This window comes from Gasterosteus aculeatus, chromosome 21 (assembly GCF_964276395.1).
Source record: "Gasterosteus aculeatus chromosome 21, fGasAcu3.hap1.1, whole genome shotgun sequence".
NCBI lineage: Eukaryota > Metazoa > Chordata > Actinopteri > Perciformes > Gasterosteidae > Gasterosteus > Gasterosteus aculeatus.
This window is the reverse complement of record NC_135708.1, coordinates 10,463,116-10,481,709: the sequence shown is the minus strand read 5'-3', so window position 1 is coordinate 10,481,709 and position 18,594 is coordinate 10,463,116. Positions and strand designations below refer to the sequence as shown.

Below are 18,594 nucleotides of genomic sequence, written 5' to 3'. Positions count from 1 at the left end.
CTGAAGAGGCTGAATGTAGTCTGTGTGCTTGGTGTAGAGAACATCGATGAAAGGAGACGCAGCAGCTTACCTCTAATGAATAGATGTTATTGTGCATGAATGCACTGGTCTCGGGTGGGTGTGTTGAGGTGAAGGGAGCACCTCTTCCTCGAGTGTGTTTTATCTGACTGTTTAGTTTTTTAGATTAATTGTGAGGGTTCACTGAGATTCCTCACTGCGTCAATCGCATTAAAAGAGAAACCTATAGTAACCTAGGTAACGTTCCCACATGGTGGCAGCCAGAGTCTGCACAACAAATGTTGTGCCACTTCCTCTTCCTCTCTTGCTTGTTCTTTCTCATCTTTTTTTCCCATCAATCTCGCTCTCTTTCTTCCTCGCTGCCTCGCGCTCGTCATGTCTCTTCCCCCCCTGAACACACACCGCCACACTCTCCTCCGATGAGTCCATCACGGATGGCCCAACTATCAGTGTGACCACTCCCTTCCACCGTATCTCCGTGGACGCGTGGAGGTCGGAGCAGGGCTTGATAAATAGGACTCTGTTGCCTTGCTAGTGATAATAAAGCCCAGGTTGAGCTTGACTGACACCGGGGATTTGAGCAGTGCCAAGCAGACATATGTATCTCCCTCAGCGGCTCAGTGTGTGTGTGTGTGTGTGTGTGGGGACACAGTTTGTTTGGGCCTGTAGAAACGACATGCATGGCATCCTTCCTTATCCTCCACCGCTGAGGTCTAGATGTCTTGTTTACGCTGCAGCCAGGCACTGGCAAGCAATTTCAGATACACACTTTCACACACACCTCTGCTATAGATGGGTGCCCAAACACACACGTACAATCTGATTCATTTCAGGACAGGATTCTCTTCCATTTCATATCTGGAGCCAAAGCGCTGTGTTGTCGGGCGTGGAATGTGGCTGTAGTAAGCAACAGGATAACAGCGTGTTCATACATTTTTACAAGTCCTTTCTGTTTGTGACAGACAGCTCCGCTTTCCCGGCTTCCATTTCTCACTTTAAATTATGCTAACTGGTTGTTAATGCCTGAAATTACTGTCAGGGTATAAAAGAGGTGTTATTGGGCAACGCATACACATACTGTGCGTGTGTTATTTTTTTCTGCCCACTAGGAGCTGGTGAAACACACTCACGATGCCACAGACAAGAGTAATCTGCGAACGGCGTTGGATGCCATGAAGGTACATCATCAGTTTTATTTCTGATAGTATTGGAATACAGGGGTTTTGATTCAGTATATTATATATATATATATATTAGTTCATTTTTGTATTTCATGTCATTCTTAAAAAAAATGACTTAAAATAAAAGCTCATAGTTATTTAATCAGAACAGTGAGATCTGCATTTATCACGGTGCAAAGAGTGTCCATGTAAAACGTATGTGGACATGATTTTTAAAGGAAGGCTTCATTTCCTTTCAGCTTGTGATCCGTTCATTAATGTGCTGCAAACCCTATTAAACGGCTTTGTTGAATGTCCAAGTGAAATAATATGGTTCCTTGTTAGCTTTTAGATGAATAAATAAGTCTTTCCATACAACCCATCATTCGTAAGTCCCACTTGTATTATAGTATTGTATTATCAGTCGCCCATCGGCAAACATTGTTTCGCTTTTGGTTCCTTTTGAAGTAGAAAAAAACAACCCCAAAAAGAAAGAAAGAAATAGCACAGACGAGAAGAAATGAAAGGAACGAAGATTTTCTTTCCTGATTTGTTTGCAGGACTTGGCTCAGTACGTCAACGAAGTCAAGCGAGACAATGAGACGTTGCGAGAAATAGATCAGTATCAGAAATCCATCGAAAACCTGGTAAGCCGCTTGTTTCTTCCAGATAATGAGCGCTTTTCTTTGGAATGGATTTAATTCCTGTCAGATCACAGCCAAGTCTTATCCGTGTCTTCTTCTGTAGAACCAGCCCCTGAGGAACTACGGGAGACCTAAGGGGGATGGCGAGGTACGGGTGTCCTCGGTGGACAAACGAGCTAAACAGGACAGGTGAGCTGTCAGGCTGACGTGCTGCTGCGCTGCCAGCTGCATGTGTCGCTTTAGGCCAAAGTGCACAAAGAAACTTATACCAGGTGTCTTGGAGGTGAAGAACAAAATAAAGTGAAGTACAAAAAGGTATTTAGTTATGACCTCAAAGTTCCATACAAACAGGCTGATAATGTCGGACGAGCCTCGGATTTTGTTATTTCAGAAACAATGGATGTTGTAGACTTAAGTCAGTGTGTGTGTAATTTATTATACAGGGAATGATTAAAAGCATCATTAAGTGTTAGTCTAACTGGCCTGACTCAGTGGAAACTAGTTCTGCTCTGTGCTCTGAATCACATTACCATACGCTAGAAAAACACAGCTGAGAGGATTTTTGTGGATTGATTCCGATGCCGTTGGACACTGGAGTCGGTGGATGCAGATGTGTCAGTCCACTAAATGGTATTCATATGGCAGATAGAAATTTACAGCTAATTTAAGTGTTTCTGAGAAAATGATGGCGCTTGAATAAAAAGGTGTATAAGAGAACATGTGGTGGTTTGATATTCAACATTCATTCGCTGCATTACCAGAAATCCTGCTTAGTCATGATATCTTTTGTTATTAAGGTATACCATGACCTGTGTGGTGATAGAATATTTGTGGCCATATCTTCTGGCCCTAAATTGTGTGGGATTCGTTGTTATTTTGTGACCATCAGATGGGAGTTTCCAGTATTTTAATGCAAAATAATAATGTAGCATGTAGTAGAGAGAGAGAGAGAGAGAGAGAGAGAGAGAGAGAGGGCATATATAGTCTATAGGAGAACGAGTAGATAAAATGCTGCCTTGTGGAAATCCAATTTTACAATGTAGATGGCATGAAGATGAGCAAATTCCAACCAGCGGGAAAGTAGAAAGCTGCATCTACACGTATCCATTTGACAAGCATGATGATGAACAAAATACCAGACAGTTCATCCTGTGTGGAGGAATAACGTAACTGTTTTAGTAGAAGAAGCAGCGAGGGAGCGATACGCTTAGATCCTAGTTCTGTAACTGTAACTATAACAACAATAATCATTGAAAGTGCTTCAGAAATAATACCAGAAGGATTCTCTTCAAATCACAGGCACATCTTCCTGTTCGATGCCGCGGTGATTGTTTGTAAGCGGCGAGGAGACAACTACGAGATGAAAGAAGTGATCGACTTGCACCTCTTCAAGATCACCAACAACCCCACATCAGACAAGGAGAATCGAAAGGTCCAAACGCACACACACACACACACACACACACACACACACACACACATAGACATGGTTTCTATCGAGACACATGGTCTAAGGGGGGCTGGATATCCCAGCTCATATTTGGCACTTGAGTCTTTGGACTGTGTGAGGAAGCCAGTTAGCGTGTGGAGGAGCCGCTATGAGGACACAGCTCTTTGTCTAACACGGCTCTTTTAATAGCTTTATTGATGCATAAGTCTATGGCGACGCCTTCTACCAGTGCGTAAATGTAGTGTTACCCCTACCAAATAGCAGAAAGGGATGCAGCTCATCCTTAGCGTTTAGTTACCAAGTAGCCAGAAAATTAGCATTGTGCATTTCTGCAAACACAACACGTTGATTGTGGCCATTTCTAATGGTTTCATCAATAAGTCATATCAGCCTCATTCACGCTATCAGAAGTGCACAATTACACGTGGTTAACAAATGATTGCTTCAGTTGAGGCAGCAAAACTATTTTGTAAAAAATAGAAAGAAAAGTTTGGTTATATGAAATACATAAAAAAGTAACAAATAAACTAGCACACCTGGACAACAACCATCCTTATCAGACTCTGGTGAATTACTCCTTCAGCATCTATAGGACACAGAACACGTTTTAGAACATTCTATCACCTTGGAAAAGATATTTCAGTCATTTCAGAGAAGCAGCAGATATTTTTATAAAAAAGGTCCCTTTCTACTCCAAGAGAGCAACTCAATTTCACTTCACCTTAGAAATGTAGCAAAGGTTGCCTCAATTAAATCAAACTGAAGTACACAAAATAAACAAAATACTGTAGGTAGTTTTCTTTTTTGCCCGGCTTACACACCACATGTGTTGCTCATATGTGCACAAAATATTGAAACAAATCGTTGCATTCCTGCACATTGAAACGGGCCCTTCGGCAGTGAAACACGTTCTTGAATTTGTATCCAATGACAAAATATCACACCAAGTTTTGCAGCCAAATGTAGTTTTGTAATTTGTCATTAACAGCTCAAATGAAAATAGGTTCAGGTTCTCACGTCTGATTGGTGGAGTTGCTTTAAATCACATTTTAGTTCACTGAAGATATGTCTTGAGCATTAAGCTTTCAACGCTAGTGTGTTAAAAAGCAATAAACTAGTTCAGAGGTGATTAACTGGGACTTTAAATCAGCAAACATTGCTTTTAATTAGATATTATTTCACCAAGGGCTGTACTGTAATAAGACTCAAAAAAGGTTGCGAGTGAACTATGTTTTGCTCTTTTACGGTCTTTGCAATATACAGAATATAAAAGTGTAACCATACTAGTGTTACGTACTTCTTAACATTCTGTCAAATAAAAACAAGAGAAAAACCCTCTCATATAACAACCAATCAGCTCCAATGGAGGGAAATCTTGCAGTGCTGAGTCCATTATTGCCTCTTTATGGCCGAGTCAGCAGAGCTCAGCAACCCCATTGGACTCCTGACAAACCAATTAACAGTGCCGCTTCAGCGTTACCAACAGCCACGACATTTATCAGATGAGTGAAAGTAAAAAAGTATTTTATAAGCACCTTTTACCACATCTACACCCCACGGCTGCCTTTGCGCTCTGAATCCCTGAATGTGCTGCTTGAATAAACTACAGGCAAAGATATTTCTGCCTCATAACACAAACAACAAAATAATCACCAGCAAAGACTGTTAGATAATTTAACGCACGCTTGTTCCGGCACATGTTTTACACTGTCTTGTTCATTCACCAGCATGATACTGAAAGTGTCAGACTGGAGCAGCCTCCTCCCAGATGGTGTTATCATAAACCTCGCTTTGGGCCCGAGTACACAAACACACACACACACACACACAATGAATACTAAGTGCCAAGTGGTGAAATATATTGCCAATCATAATGAGGGATGATATCGAAGGTGTGCCAGGAAACAATGATTGGGGTAATAATGATGTCGTAAATAGCTGACATTAGAACGTTAAGCCCCGTATGGGCTTATAAAGTTACTTTCTTCTAGGAAACCTACCTCGGTATCTTTCTCCTCTGACATAATAGAGATGATGCAGTTTTTTTGATTACATATTTATTATGGGGATGCCAAAGAGGACAGTGTCTGTCAAAGACAAGCAGCAATACATCATTGACCGGTGAAGCAGAATACTCACATTTATATGCAAGTCCTCTGGAGGTAAAGCCCAAATAATTCTGAATCGTCTTTTAAGGCACCATATTTCGGTTTGAGATTTCACTATTTTCCTTATCATAAAGGATCATTACTGTGTTAAAGTGTTGCTTGTAATCACAGACTAAATGGCTGAATTGGAGCTTTACTTTGTTTTGGTCCACTTACGTTCTCCGGGTGGACGGAAAACTAAAACTAAGACTTAAAGTGGATTCTTATGTTGTCCAGCGTCTGCTTCATGTGCAAATGCTTAGCCGTGTGCTAACAAGTGCACCAAACCAATTTAAAACGGTGCTACTATGTAAATGTGTTTTCAACGTGTTTCTGCTGCACCCAAATAGCCCAAATGCTGTCGTTGTAGAGTGCAGTGTTGTCGTGACCAACATGGTGAGTGTTTCAGCTCGGCAACCCAAGCAGAGCTCACACAGTCAGTCTGGATGAAAAAATAAACCAAGCAAATAAGAATTCAACTGACAGATGGACAAACATTTTGTCCTTCTTTTTACAAAATGGTTGCTAGGGACATCTCTGCAGAGCATATGTCTCGGTGGCCACTGGGAGAGCCTCTGTAGAGCGTTAGATTTCCTCTTCTCTTCTCTTCCCTCACTGTTTTTTAGCCTGAAGTTGCCACCCAGGCGCCATAAAAAGTGCATCTCGCAAGCATCTGTTCAGTGAAGTCATGGAGTAACACAGAGTCACGTGTTGACACAGAGGCTAAAAGACTAATATTTAGGCCTTGAAGTCGATACCGGGGGCTGATTTCTGGCGCACTGGTCCATGCATGCTGCCTGATGCCCAGCGGTCATATGGCACTGCGAGCCAACACTCTCTTCCTGTTCCTCTCTGCCCGTCAGTTCTGCCCTTCGGCCTTTGGCTTCGCTCTCCCCGAGCATTCCTTTTTCATTTCGCGTCTCTCAGTCTCCACCTGCGACGCTGCATCACGTCTCCGTTTTGCCAAACCCTCCTTTTAGTTTTTTTTACTGTTGTGTTACTTTTTTTGCCGTATGAAACATCTCTTTCTTCCCTGTTGCAGTGGTCCTACGGATTCTACCTCACCCACAACCAGGGCCAGAGCGGCTTTGAATTCTTCTTCAAGACCAAAGAGCTGAAAAAGAAGTGGCTGGATCAGTTTGGCATGGCCATGTGAGTGCTGTTTGTTGTTGTTTTCTCCTGTGTGTGTGTGTGTGTGTGTGTTTGTGTCCGTTCACGCGCCACAGCGGGAGAAGAGTGTGTCTGTTTCTCAGCTGCATTTTGTCACAACATAAAAACCTGCACATTGCGCATCGAGTTATTCAAGTTTTACAACTTGAGGGCTACTGAGGCGTGAGGCACGCGACACCGTGACAAACAGATTAGCAGATGATAAATCACAGCCCCCTTTTTTTTTTTTTTTTTTTAAAGCTCAACCTGATTAAACACGCACAAGAAAGAAAATTGAGCACTTCATATACTCCAAGAATACAAGTGATTGAATTTAATTGCAGTGCCGTGTGTGTGTAATTAAACTGACTGGTGATGTGATTAAAGCTGCAAGCAGCGCTGAACGGGCCCTCGCAGCTTTGTGCGGGTGCAGGAATGTCTGCGGCCATCGGACGCCTCATCCACGAGTTGGGATGTTTTCCTCCTGCACGGGGCGAGTCACCCCCATAATGACGCTTTGCGATTATGAAGCCACTGTGTGGCTCCAGACTACACGCTTTAACTCGCTTTTCGCTGCTCTATTTCAGGTGTAGACAACATGATTTTAACGTTGTTGGTTCTAGATGACGCACACCACAAGTGTTGCAGAGTTTGTAACAACAAAAAGATCCTGTAGAGTTTCATTTTGGGAAATGGAGGCTATTTTGATTGTATACGTTTGGTTATTTCGGCCTCTTTTACTTCTGTTTTAGCTATTATATAAAAATGAATCTATTTCTCTAGTAAAAACCATCCTTTCACCTAAGACGGATGGAATAAGTGAACGAAAACTTCCTCACAGTCCTCCCGCATCTGCTTTTGCTGAGGAATCTCTTATTGGATCTCTGAATGAATCTCCACTGGCATCCGTGACAAGTAGGGGCAGAGGGAGAAAGAAACATGAGAAAACAAAAGAGAATTAATGCAATTAAAAGTTCAAGGAACAAAAGGAGAGCAACAGGCCTTACCAGGAAGTGAAGAAGCGGATTAGCAGGCAGGATCCGGGTGTTGTGTATGATTGAGAAAGAAGCGGCTTTAGTTGATTAACTTTTCATGCTGATTTAACTCACAGTGAGAATAAAAAGTAATTTGCCAGACACACAAAAGCGCTCACTCGGCAATGTTTAACAGCAGATCTAGGGAGCCCTCGGCCGCTGAGAGGCAGTCGAAGACCGATTCTCACGGAAGTACTTAAGATTTTGTTGACCATAAGTTTGGCTCGTCGTTTGAGTTCCAAAAGTAACACCTGGGCGTATTAAGTAAAACGCTCGTGCAACAATGTCATCACATTGACCAAAGACCAAAGCATTTTGGAAAATATAACAGTAACAGGCAGCAGCAAAAACTCGTATTCATTGCAGGTAACTCGTCTGCAGCTGGTAGTGCTCATTGTACAGTGTGTTCCGACTGCTTTTGGGGATTTTGAGTTATTACTCTGACAGTTGTACGGAAGAGGACATATTGCACAATATTGTCAGTGTTACATATGCGCTTTGATGTTCAGTCCAAACCCTCAATATCGAGACATCAACGCTACCTTTTGAATGCCAGAAACTATCATTTTGTAATCTTTGTTTGTCGGTTGTACACTGGATCAAATTTAGCAGCTGGCTCTTAAAATCAGGCGAGAATGGAAACAAGTTCTTATTGTGTTATCTTTTAAAATGTTCTATTCATTTGCAAATATATAAATAGAAGCATGGAGCAACTTAACTCATTTGCTACTCATCTCGACCAATCCACCTCCTGCCAGTTCATTTTAGGAAATCTAACAAAATTCTAACTACTAATACTACTAATGATAGAATAATAATACTCATATTAAAACCATATGTTGGAAGTAAGTGTATCATTATCTAATTATCATTATCTGTGTTTTGTCTCGTTTAGATCCAACATCCGTCCTGAGAATGCCACTAGCAACTTCCACGAGTTTCATATGCACACCTTTGAAAAGATCACCTCCTGCAACTCTTGCCACATGCTGCTGAGGTAAGAGGTCATTTATTATTCACACACACACACACACACACACACACACACACACACACACACACACACACCCTCGTCACGGCTGGCGTCACACATAAAAACTGTGGACGAGACGTGGACCCTCTCCCTTCAAACACCTGTCAATCACCTCTCCAGCGTACCCTAACAATCTATTCGTCACTTTCCTTTCACTTGTCTTCTTCCTCTGCACATGTGCCTCGGCTGCACAAAGTTCTCTTTTGAATTCGCTGAATGGTATAGCGGCACCCGGAGGACTCATGGTCTTTCTGAGTGGTTTCACATACCGAGGACAGTGAAGACAAAAATCTGTCACACTTGAGCACATTTCAAGGCAACGTGAAGGTACACAGCCGGGCGCTGAATTCCCCAACTATCTCTGAGGATAAGTTATGATGAAAACTAGAACGACGCAGGGAAAATCTCAAGAAGCATCTGATGTGCGTCATTGTGTGTCATTGATTTCTCAATTATTGTTCCTTTTAATAATTGATTGGTCCCTTTGAGGGTTTCATTATGACCACTGTGCAAGAGCTCTTTTTTTAAAAATGCCAGTAGAGGAACAACAGATCCACTCAAAAGGACAGAATCTGATTGTAGCCTCTCATTTAACCGGCACCGAAGATCAAATCACTTTATGAATCGCAAGTCTGACGAGTTGAGTGTTATTCAGCGTATTATTAAATCTGAGATCTGCAATACTCATAAGCTGTGTAAGAGCAGAGGCCCCGCTGGGTATTGTGTCATTAATCAGAAAACGAGGAACGTGACTGGCAGAGGTTTTCTTTTAAGTTGTGAATTGAAAGGATAATCATCTTTGTTTCATGTTATTTCATAAGAATCGTGAAGGTACTGCGCAACAATATAATAGTGTTCCAGCACATGAAAGCCATACCAGTTTTCTCAAAGAGGTTAAACAGACAATTAGCTGGAAAGCAAAGTAAAGCAGCCTTTACTTCATTTTTATTAAGGCCTCTGAGACGGTCTACACGGGGCAACGCATTGCTGCTGCTTCTTTTGTGAGCTGAAGCGTAATTTTTAACTGGTTACAGTGATACAGAATTCGTCTCGAAGATCTCTAGGACTCACTTATACCTAAAGCAAGCTAGCTTCAGTATACGAACATGCCCGAAATAACATCATGTGATCATTATCTCATTTTAGCATCTTAGCAGGTTAGCAATGGCTGAAAAGCACCAAACACATTGGACAGATGAGGCAGTGGCTTTGCAGGTGCTGGATGACATTTTAAGGGGTCACCAAAGCCTTTACGATTCCCAAACTCATGGTGGTAAAAGAGCAAATCAGGGGATCACCAAAGGCATTAAGATTCATCAGCGTGGAACTTTGAATCCGGTAGAAAATATCACCGCAATAAATTGCTTTGTGGTAGAGATATATCAGTCTGGACAGACCACAGGCCTGACTTTTGTTCCTTCTTCGATCTCAGAAAATCCAGCAGCCATTTCTACACAACATGGAATCCTTCGATTGCAACTTGGATCCAAACTGTCATATGAGCATCACAGTAAAGTTGCCATTTCTTGCAATGCCATAAAAGCAATCCATTTGATGCCTTTCCCTGTTTGTCTTTCTGCAGGGGCGTCTTCAACCAGGGCTACCTGTGCTCCAAGTGTGGCTTAGGTGCCCATAAAGAATGCCTGGGCCGCTTTGGCAGCTGTGGAAAAACAGGTAAACGTGCTGCGTTACGGACGCACATACAAGCAAAGTCTCTCAATGTGAAACACAAACTCACATCAGTCAAATCCAGTCTGCATCAGTTCTGTCCTGTTTCACTGGACAAAATGATTTTAAGGGACACATTAAACTCACAACTGCGTGTGTATACTCGAGCAGTGTGAGCATAATGACGGGTTACACACATGACTCTGATGTTTGAGTGTCTCATATGACTGATACTGATTGGGGGGAGATTGATTGCCTGGTTCAAAGCTGCACAGTGACATTCTGAACCCAATCGCTCCAAGTGGAATTCTGGGATTTCGCTTGAAATGAATAACTTATATAAAAGTGCCCTTATTTCTACAAAACAAGGTCATCCAAGCATTCGATCAGAATTGCAAATATTCATTCAAAAGCTTCCCTGGCTTCCCTGGGCGGTTTTGACACTTCAGAGCACCTTAAAGGCAATGTCACTGTGTACCATGGCACCGCTCCCCGAAGCTTAATAGTAGTTTTACTGAGGAGTTTTAGGAAACTCATAACTTTTTGTATTATGCCCCCGTTGTGTACCTGTCACTCAGCTCCCTGAGCGGGAGCACTGACAGCTCTGGAAGAAAAATGGTGGGAAAACTTCAGACATGTTGAATGAAAAGAAGGCCTCTGGAAACCAGCTTAACATGTCCTCCGTGTATGCATGAGAGAGAGAGAGAGAGAGAGAGAGAGAGAGAGAGAGAGAGAGAGAGAGAGATACGTGGGAGAGGTGGAAAAACTGAATCCACACTTTTTGTTTGTGCGAGTTTCGAAACCAAGCGATCTTGCTTGTTTTACTTTTACAACCCTGTAACACTTCGCGTCACAATTGTGCGTGTTTGTCTGTATTCCCCGCGGCATCCGGTTGCACCTGGCATCCGTCATGGTGCCGGCCGGTCGCAGATGCAATAACGCCGCTGCCAGGCCCGACCTGCCTCATCGCAGCCTTAGTAGATTTGGGAAACACCGGCGGTAGGAGAGCTGGTGAAGACTGCGATGTTGGTTTGGATTCCCCCCCTTCACAGTATCTTTGCTGCTACCGGAAATTGTGCACAGACAAGGACCAATACTTTAGTATTAGGCCAAAGAAAAAGGAGAAACTCTTAAAAGTAGAAGCACAAGAAAATTGTTCTCATTAACAGTGAACAGTTTAATGTGTTGGGGTGCACTAACCAATTAAAACTAACTGTCTGCGTGTGCAGATGCTGTCAATGCACAGGCAGGGCTGCAGAAACACACAACCACAGCACCGCAGTAGAGGGTTAAGTATGTGTGTGTGTGTGTGTGTGTGTGTGTGTGTGTGTGTGTGTGTGTGCGTATCAAATATACACCATTGTTTACCAGAATTTGTCTCGGTTATCGGCCGATGTTTGCGTAACAGGTCAAAGGCCTGCGGAGAGTCGTTTGTGTGTGCATAGGCACAATGCACATGTGGCTTTGTGTGAGTGCAAGTGTGCGTGTGTGTTTACTCAATTGCCTCTGTTTGCACAGGTACAGAAGTAGCCGTGTGTGCGTGCAAAAGGTGCGTGTTGGTGTGTGTGTATGTGTCTTGGAGGAGTAACCCGTCCCTCAGGGGAGCCAATGAAAGAAACTGGTGGAGCAAAAAAAAAAAAAAACCTCAGGTCTGCCCCCCCCACCTCCAAACTACCCCCCTGCCTCGTTACCTCCTCTATCCCGGCTGTCAGGTCGTGGCAGCGCAGCAAAACAAAGCGAACCACGGTCAGACAGACGAGCCTCCGCCTCCTCCACTAATGGGGGAGTGTTGCCTTGTACCAAGGAGTGTGTGCAAGTGTTTGCGAGCACCTGCTAACCCGTCATTCACTATGCCTGTTCTCAAACTTCTTTCAGACCCCGGCTCCGGCAAACCTCAGGTGAGCTGCTGCTGTGTGTGTGTGTGTTTGTCAGAGTCGATGTGTGTACTGTCCATGTCTGCCGTTCGTCTCCTTTCCAAAGCTTGGCTGCGCTTTGAAGTCTTTACCGAAGCTATTTGCCAAGGAGACTCCAATTGACTTTACGCGCCGCAGTTTTCCTGATTCCAAAAACAAGATTTGTTTTTATTTTTTTCCAATTATAACCTGTGCGCTTTAACTGCTGCAATGCTCAAACATTTCTACAGGCAGGAAATAAGATGAATAAACTCTGGCTAAAACTGCATTATGCAGATAAGACTTATCTGCAGAAATGTTTTCATCAGCAGAAAACACAAGACTGAGGTGTGTAATTGAAAAATGTCCTTGTTGCTCTTATTTATATGTGGGGTCAGGTGCTGCTTTGCGTTGTGCCACATGCAGCCTTTTTAAAACAGCCGAAACTTTTGACTAACTGCTTTTATGCAATGCACACAAAAAGACTGCATGAGTAGAGCGTGTTGGATGGTTGTTGTTTTTGTAATAGTAGTAGTAGCAATACTACTATTTTGTGTGAAAATACCAATACCCCACTTGTTTCATGCAGTTTTATGCCAAAATGTAGGAAAAAAACATATGGAGCTAAATTGCATCTAAACTGTCTGCATTTGCCCTAAAAACCAGTGTAACTGCTCTTTGCAGCTTTAGAATATGTCTGCTGACACGCAGCAGTTTGCCTGTGCAGCGATACGGGTTGTTATTTGTTATGTAGTGTCGTCCGCGTCAGGCCCGTTGCATGAGAAATAGGAATGAGGTTATGAGAAATAAGAATTCTATGTGTGCAGCAGCTGAGAGACCGAACACATTCGGCTCACTGACTGTAGCTAATAATTGATTAGGTTGGTTATACGGTTGAGATTGGATGGCTTCACCAACATTGGCTTTCACTACGGCAGACATTTGCGTGTGCTTGCGATGGAGAGACTGATGAAATAATTAATGATCAGTGGAGAACAAGTTGTTTTTGTTTTAATGGGCTTGTGTTTGTTCGTGAACACGCAGGTGCCTGTTTCAGTGTGTAACTCTCTGTGTATACTTTTTCTCAGGGCAAAGATCGAGATGCAGGTGAGAAATTCAGAGCACAACACAACACTACACTCCTACCGTCTTCTGTTCCTCCAAGCGATTTTTCCTTCTTACTCTTAACCAGTGTTAATGTGAGGCAGGTGTTCCGTTTCCTATTCCATATTCATAAAGTCCATTCTATCTTTATACATTTGCACCGCTAGTGTTTATAAGCTAATATCAGCTTTAAAACATTGAACATTGAAACCTTCTTTGCAAAATAAGTACTGGCCCAGTATTTCAATTAAGATTTCATCTTTTTCGTTATATTGCACATAACTACACCCAACTTTGTTTTATACATACGGTATGATTATTAAATCTCTTGGTGCCACAATTAACTTATTTTGATTATTGATTGATCAATCAAACAAAAATCTTTTCAAACAAAAATTCAAGAAAATGGTAAAATAAATGTCGCTCCCACTTTGAAAGAGAGAAGGTTACTCTGTTCCACACTCTGTCCAAGCCTTACAACTTTCTCATGTTTTTAGAGTGTTGACTGTGACTGTGCACACACAAACACAACACTTTTTAGTTATTGTTACCTCCCTCTATGAGGTTGTTTATCTGGATTGGCAACACGTTTGCATAATTGCCACTGGCATGGCGTCATGATTGTTTTCCCTGTTGTCAGAGGTAATCTGGCTCAGTCAGAATAGAAAGTGTACCTGGTTGTATATTTGCAGTTGGAACATTGTATATACAAAAGTATAATATCGAGAGTTTAAATGCAATCAAAGCACTATAGAACAATGCAAACATACCATACATAGCATACATAGCATGCATACATAGCATGTTAATAGGCCTGTAAAAAGAATGCAGTAAATACCATGGAGGCATTATACTCCTGCCTTCCTCCTTCTGCGGCTTTCTGTCTCTCAATCTTTCTCCAACAGAATATGAATAACAAGCCGCATCCTTTCAATTGTTTGCGTGTGTGTGCGTGTGTGTGTGTGTGTGTGTGCGTGTGTGCGTATGGGTACAGCACACAGAGGGCCTTTAATCTCTCATAAACCTCGCTTCAACCCGCGTTTTTCCCTCCCTCCATCCATTATGCTGCAGAGAATCATTTCTGACTGAAGAAGCATTAAAATCAATAGGCATTTGATTGCCCCGGCCGCTGGCGTTTCATAACATTTCGACGCGGCTCCTCTGTGTCTGTTTTCAAAGGTGCGCTAACACTTGGCTTGTCCTTGTGTGGAAAGGAATGCAATTCGTGCCCCCGAGACTCAATTCTCCATGGCCCGGCGTCTTTAGAAGTCCTATTGAGGCAGGCTAGCACATGTCAGGCTGCCAGCCTCAGTCCTGCAGCACTGGAACAGACCCTGAGAGCCAGATAAAAATGTATGAGCTCTCAATACAATGTTGTTGACATCTCTATTATTTGCCCTATAAGCTTCATGCCCTCACACAGTTATTTCGCTCACATTGTATACCTGCACAACACTTTCGGCACACAATGCAATGGAATCATTTATTTCGGCTTACAATAGGAACCCTGGATTTGTTTGGCATGGGTGGGTGCTTCATGACAGATGAATTATAAATCAATTATAGTGATTTCTTGGTGAATAATGGGATCAGAGCCATTGTGTAAAATCAAATAGTGCTAACTGAGGTAATCTCAACAAACTTATTTGGCATTATTAAAATGCACTCTTTTAATATGCAGTGGAAACCCTTACTACTATATTGTAGTTTGTCATCAGCAGAGTCGCGTGCTTCATTTAGTCTGAGCACTGGATTGCTGCAGGTGACGTTCTGCATGTGCTTGAATGTAGCCAAGAAAACAGATGGAAATAATGACAGTTTCTCCAAATACAATATTATTATCCATCATTAAAATCATGAAAAATAAGGGAATGGCTTTTCTTTGATTGTAAATGTGATTAGGACTCACTTTTATTCAATTTCAGTAATGGAAAACAGTTGATTGGATTTTCCTTATGACCTCCCTCCGCAGGCCAGAATACATCATAGAGCAGCAAACAGTGTCACTTCTGCTTATCTCTTATCTAACAACTTGATAACCAGCAATGCACAAGTGTACTGGTTCTTATCTGTAATGTGATAATGGGTCCAAATGATGTGCGAGGGCAGTGCACTGGTGACAAGGTGTGTGTACATGTATACTCCCTCTAATGACCAGCTATAATGGGGCCATGTATAGTTTAGTAGAGCAAAGCACTTTTGGAATGACAAACATGCCCTTTTAGACCTGATAAATATGTATATAACCTACATATATATATATATATATATATATATATATATATATATATATATATATGCACACAGACGACTAAAATGCAGCCACACATTAACAACTGAATAAATTGAAATCTAGAAGTCCCAAGATATTTTATTTTTGTCTTCCTTTAATTATGCAGATACTCAAGCAGTTTTTTTCCGGTTGACACACCACACGAAGTTTCACATCTTGAATGTGAATCAATAGATTATTTCAGTCTCTTTTAAATCCTTTTAACTTCCAATCCACGTGACAACAAAAAGTAAATATGAAGTAGACAAATAAAAATAGGAAACGGGGTAAAAAAAAAGATAAGGTTTCTAGTACATTATCGGGAGATCTTTTTAAAAAAAAGGCTTCTAAAATGGAATGTTTATTGAATATATATATATATATTTTTTTTTTTGTATAGTGTAATTTCAGAGAGCAAATATCGACATGGCAGATTATTTTAAAGCCCAAACATTGCGCAGAAGCTAACTGTGTCCCTCTTGCAGGTCGGCCTAAGATGCTGGTGATCAGGAACTACTTTGGTGTGCCGAGTCCTACGTCTGGTCCACCGCTCAGCATCCAAGCGGGTGACATCATCGAATTAATCTGCGCCGACATTCACAGCCCCTGGTGGCAGGTCAGAGGTCCCACTCCTAATCAAGTCTTCCGCAACAGAAAAGAAATTTAATTTTCAAACCATCCGACCATCGTCCTGACCTCGTAATCTATAACGGGGTTCGGATGAGGCCGGTCAGCCCATTTTTATGCCACGTGTGATGTGTTATAATCTGCATGCTCCACCCATTAACAGCCTACATACATATTCATGTAGATGCATTGCTTTAAGTTGGACACGCTGTGCAGGTGCAAGGTTGAAAATAGCATTCCAGTAGTTGTCCTGGCTGGAGTTATTTGAATAGTTCTCAATCTGCAATGTGAAAGTTGAATTCCTTTAAAAGGGACACAACCGTAGGTAATAATTACACACACTTCCCTTAAGGAAGTCAAACTCTGGAAAACATTTGTTTGTTGTTTACAAGGTTACGGAACCAGGCACCTAATTTAAACCCTTAACGGAGGAAGAAAGAGGAGCACATTTCTGGATATTTTTATTAATTGTTGTGTAGAAAGAAGTATTGTTTGTACTTGTCTGAATCAAATTCATCATAGTTACGATGGGATTTTACCTCAGGCCTGGAAAACACACAGTATATTGACATGAACTGCTGTACAATTGTTTTATAATCAGACATATAATGAGGAAAGCAACCAATCTCATAGTAATAAATACACACAGATGAAATAGATAGAGAATTCAACTAACCCTGAGTAAAAGCTTAACTGGAGGCAGCTACATGCCCACAGTCAGCAAACATTCAATATCCATCAACTTTGAAGCCAGCAGACCGTAATCATTTCTGTTCTGGGGATGCGTGGCAAAATGGAATCGATCACTGTAATTTCATTTCATTCAGCAGCAGCCATCTGTTTGCTCTGTCAGCGTTAGCGGCTACGCTCATTATCACACTGTTAGCAAGGATGCGGCAGAAAGCAGAGGCCTCTCCTCCAGGACTGATGAAACGTCCCGAGGTAGCAGGGATGTGACGGCCGACTGCCACAAAACCATCAAAACGGCCTTAGCTGGTTGTGTGCTGCTGGTGCCTCCCGGATAATGGTTGGATGCACACGAATCAATTCCTCAATCTTCTGTGATCAAACCTCTTTGAAACCTTGCAAATCCCTGAAAAAGTCAGAAATCTCATTTTTAAATCAGAATGAAAACAGCGCGACAGTCAACAGGTGGCTTGATGTATAGCTTAGTGCTGCAGCTGCCCTTGTGGTTATCGCTGGTTATACATTCAAACTTATCTTTTCATATTTGAAAAAAAGTGAAAATGACTTAAAGTGCAACAGGCTCCATATAGACGATGCAAAACAATTGTCCTATTTACTCATGGACTATACATTGGGATAATGAGTAACAAAAAAAGCACCTTGAAAGAGTAGAGCGACGTTGTTTGAAAGCAATAATTGGGACAAATTGGCGACCAGACTGCCTGCTGTCTCTTAATACGTTAAGCCTGAACTGATTCACAAAGGCTTTGTTGGAGGTACCTGCTCAGCTTGGGCTGAATCTGCAAACCTGGAGTTCTGCACCAAAAAAAAAAGGTGATCACTTCAGATAATGCCCATCCTCGCATTGCACTCAAATGTGGACGTATAAAATGGCAGAAACGATACGCTGTGTAAGGAAAGGGATGATGTGCAGTGAACATTCGCCAGTTGTTGTTAAATCAACGCACTGAGTCATCACCACGCCTCTTTTTCCTCCTGCCAGCTATTACTATCAGTATTGGTTAACTTGGACTTACACTGCCCTGTGTTGTCAGTTAATTGTTCCTTAATAGGGGAGACGGGGTCGGCCAGATGTTCGTAACACAATTATCTCTCTCTGTTGTTTCAGGGCAAAGTCGTGACGACGAAGGAGGTGGGCTTCTTTCCGAGCGACGCCGTGAAGCCTTGCCCGTGTGTGAGTGTCATTTCCTTCCAGCTATAGTTCGCCACTGCGGGGCCTGTTGAAGCAGCTCGTGTCCCGGGCCACATGTTCTTACTAGCAGTGCCACTGGTGTGAGGATGTTTGTGGATTTCTGGGCTCTTTTACCTGCCGTGAGAAGAAAAGAAAAAAAAACAGCCCACGGGGTTTTATGTTCTGTGCTCAAAGGAAGTCGTGTTGTTTTTGGAGATGTGTGCAGTGAATTAGACCGTAGAGAAGGAAAGTAAATGATTTTGCACTGGTTTGTATTGTTTCGACTACACTTTGTTGCAGATGCTTGTTTAGGTTTCATCCTATAAATCTCTGCGCCGCTGGATTGCGCCATTTGCTGAAGTCAAATTGACTGCTTCGGGGATACGAGCTTTCACGTAGATAACAAACTATTATGACCGTGTCCACACTTCTATAAAGATAAGGACGAGCATTACGCTTTTTTTATTGGGGTTGAAGGGCAAAACATGTGGAACTGGTGCCAAGTATTTAAATGAAT

The 18,594-nt window shown here is 42.2% G+C and overlaps 1 protein-coding gene across 4 annotated transcripts in view; it reads left to right on the top strand.

The window, feature by feature from the left end:
• The window catches only part of vav3a (vav 3 guanine nucleotide exchange factor a), a 66,578-nt gene that overhangs the window by 35,853 nt on the left and 12,131 nt on the right, over nt 1-18,594 (top strand). For all 4 annotated transcript variants that reach the window (XM_040167223.2, XM_078095652.1, XM_078095653.1 and 1 more), the window contains exons 11-21: nt 1,128-1,196; nt 1,739-1,825; nt 1,926-2,011; nt 3,122-3,254; nt 6,462-6,571; nt 8,498-8,599; nt 10,218-10,309; nt 12,179-12,201; nt 13,284-13,302; nt 16,057-16,187; nt 18,015-18,080. In XM_040167223.2, the coding sequence (XP_040023157.1) occupies nt 1,128-1,196; nt 1,739-1,825; nt 1,926-2,011; nt 3,122-3,254; nt 6,462-6,571; nt 8,498-8,599; nt 10,218-10,309; nt 12,179-12,201; nt 13,284-13,302; nt 16,057-16,187; nt 18,015-18,080 (918 nt within the window). The remainder of the gene's footprint in view (nt 1-1,127; nt 1,197-1,738; nt 1,826-1,925; nt 2,012-3,121; nt 3,255-6,461; nt 6,572-8,497; nt 8,600-10,217; nt 10,310-12,178; nt 12,202-13,283; nt 13,303-16,056; nt 16,188-18,014; nt 18,081-18,594) is intronic.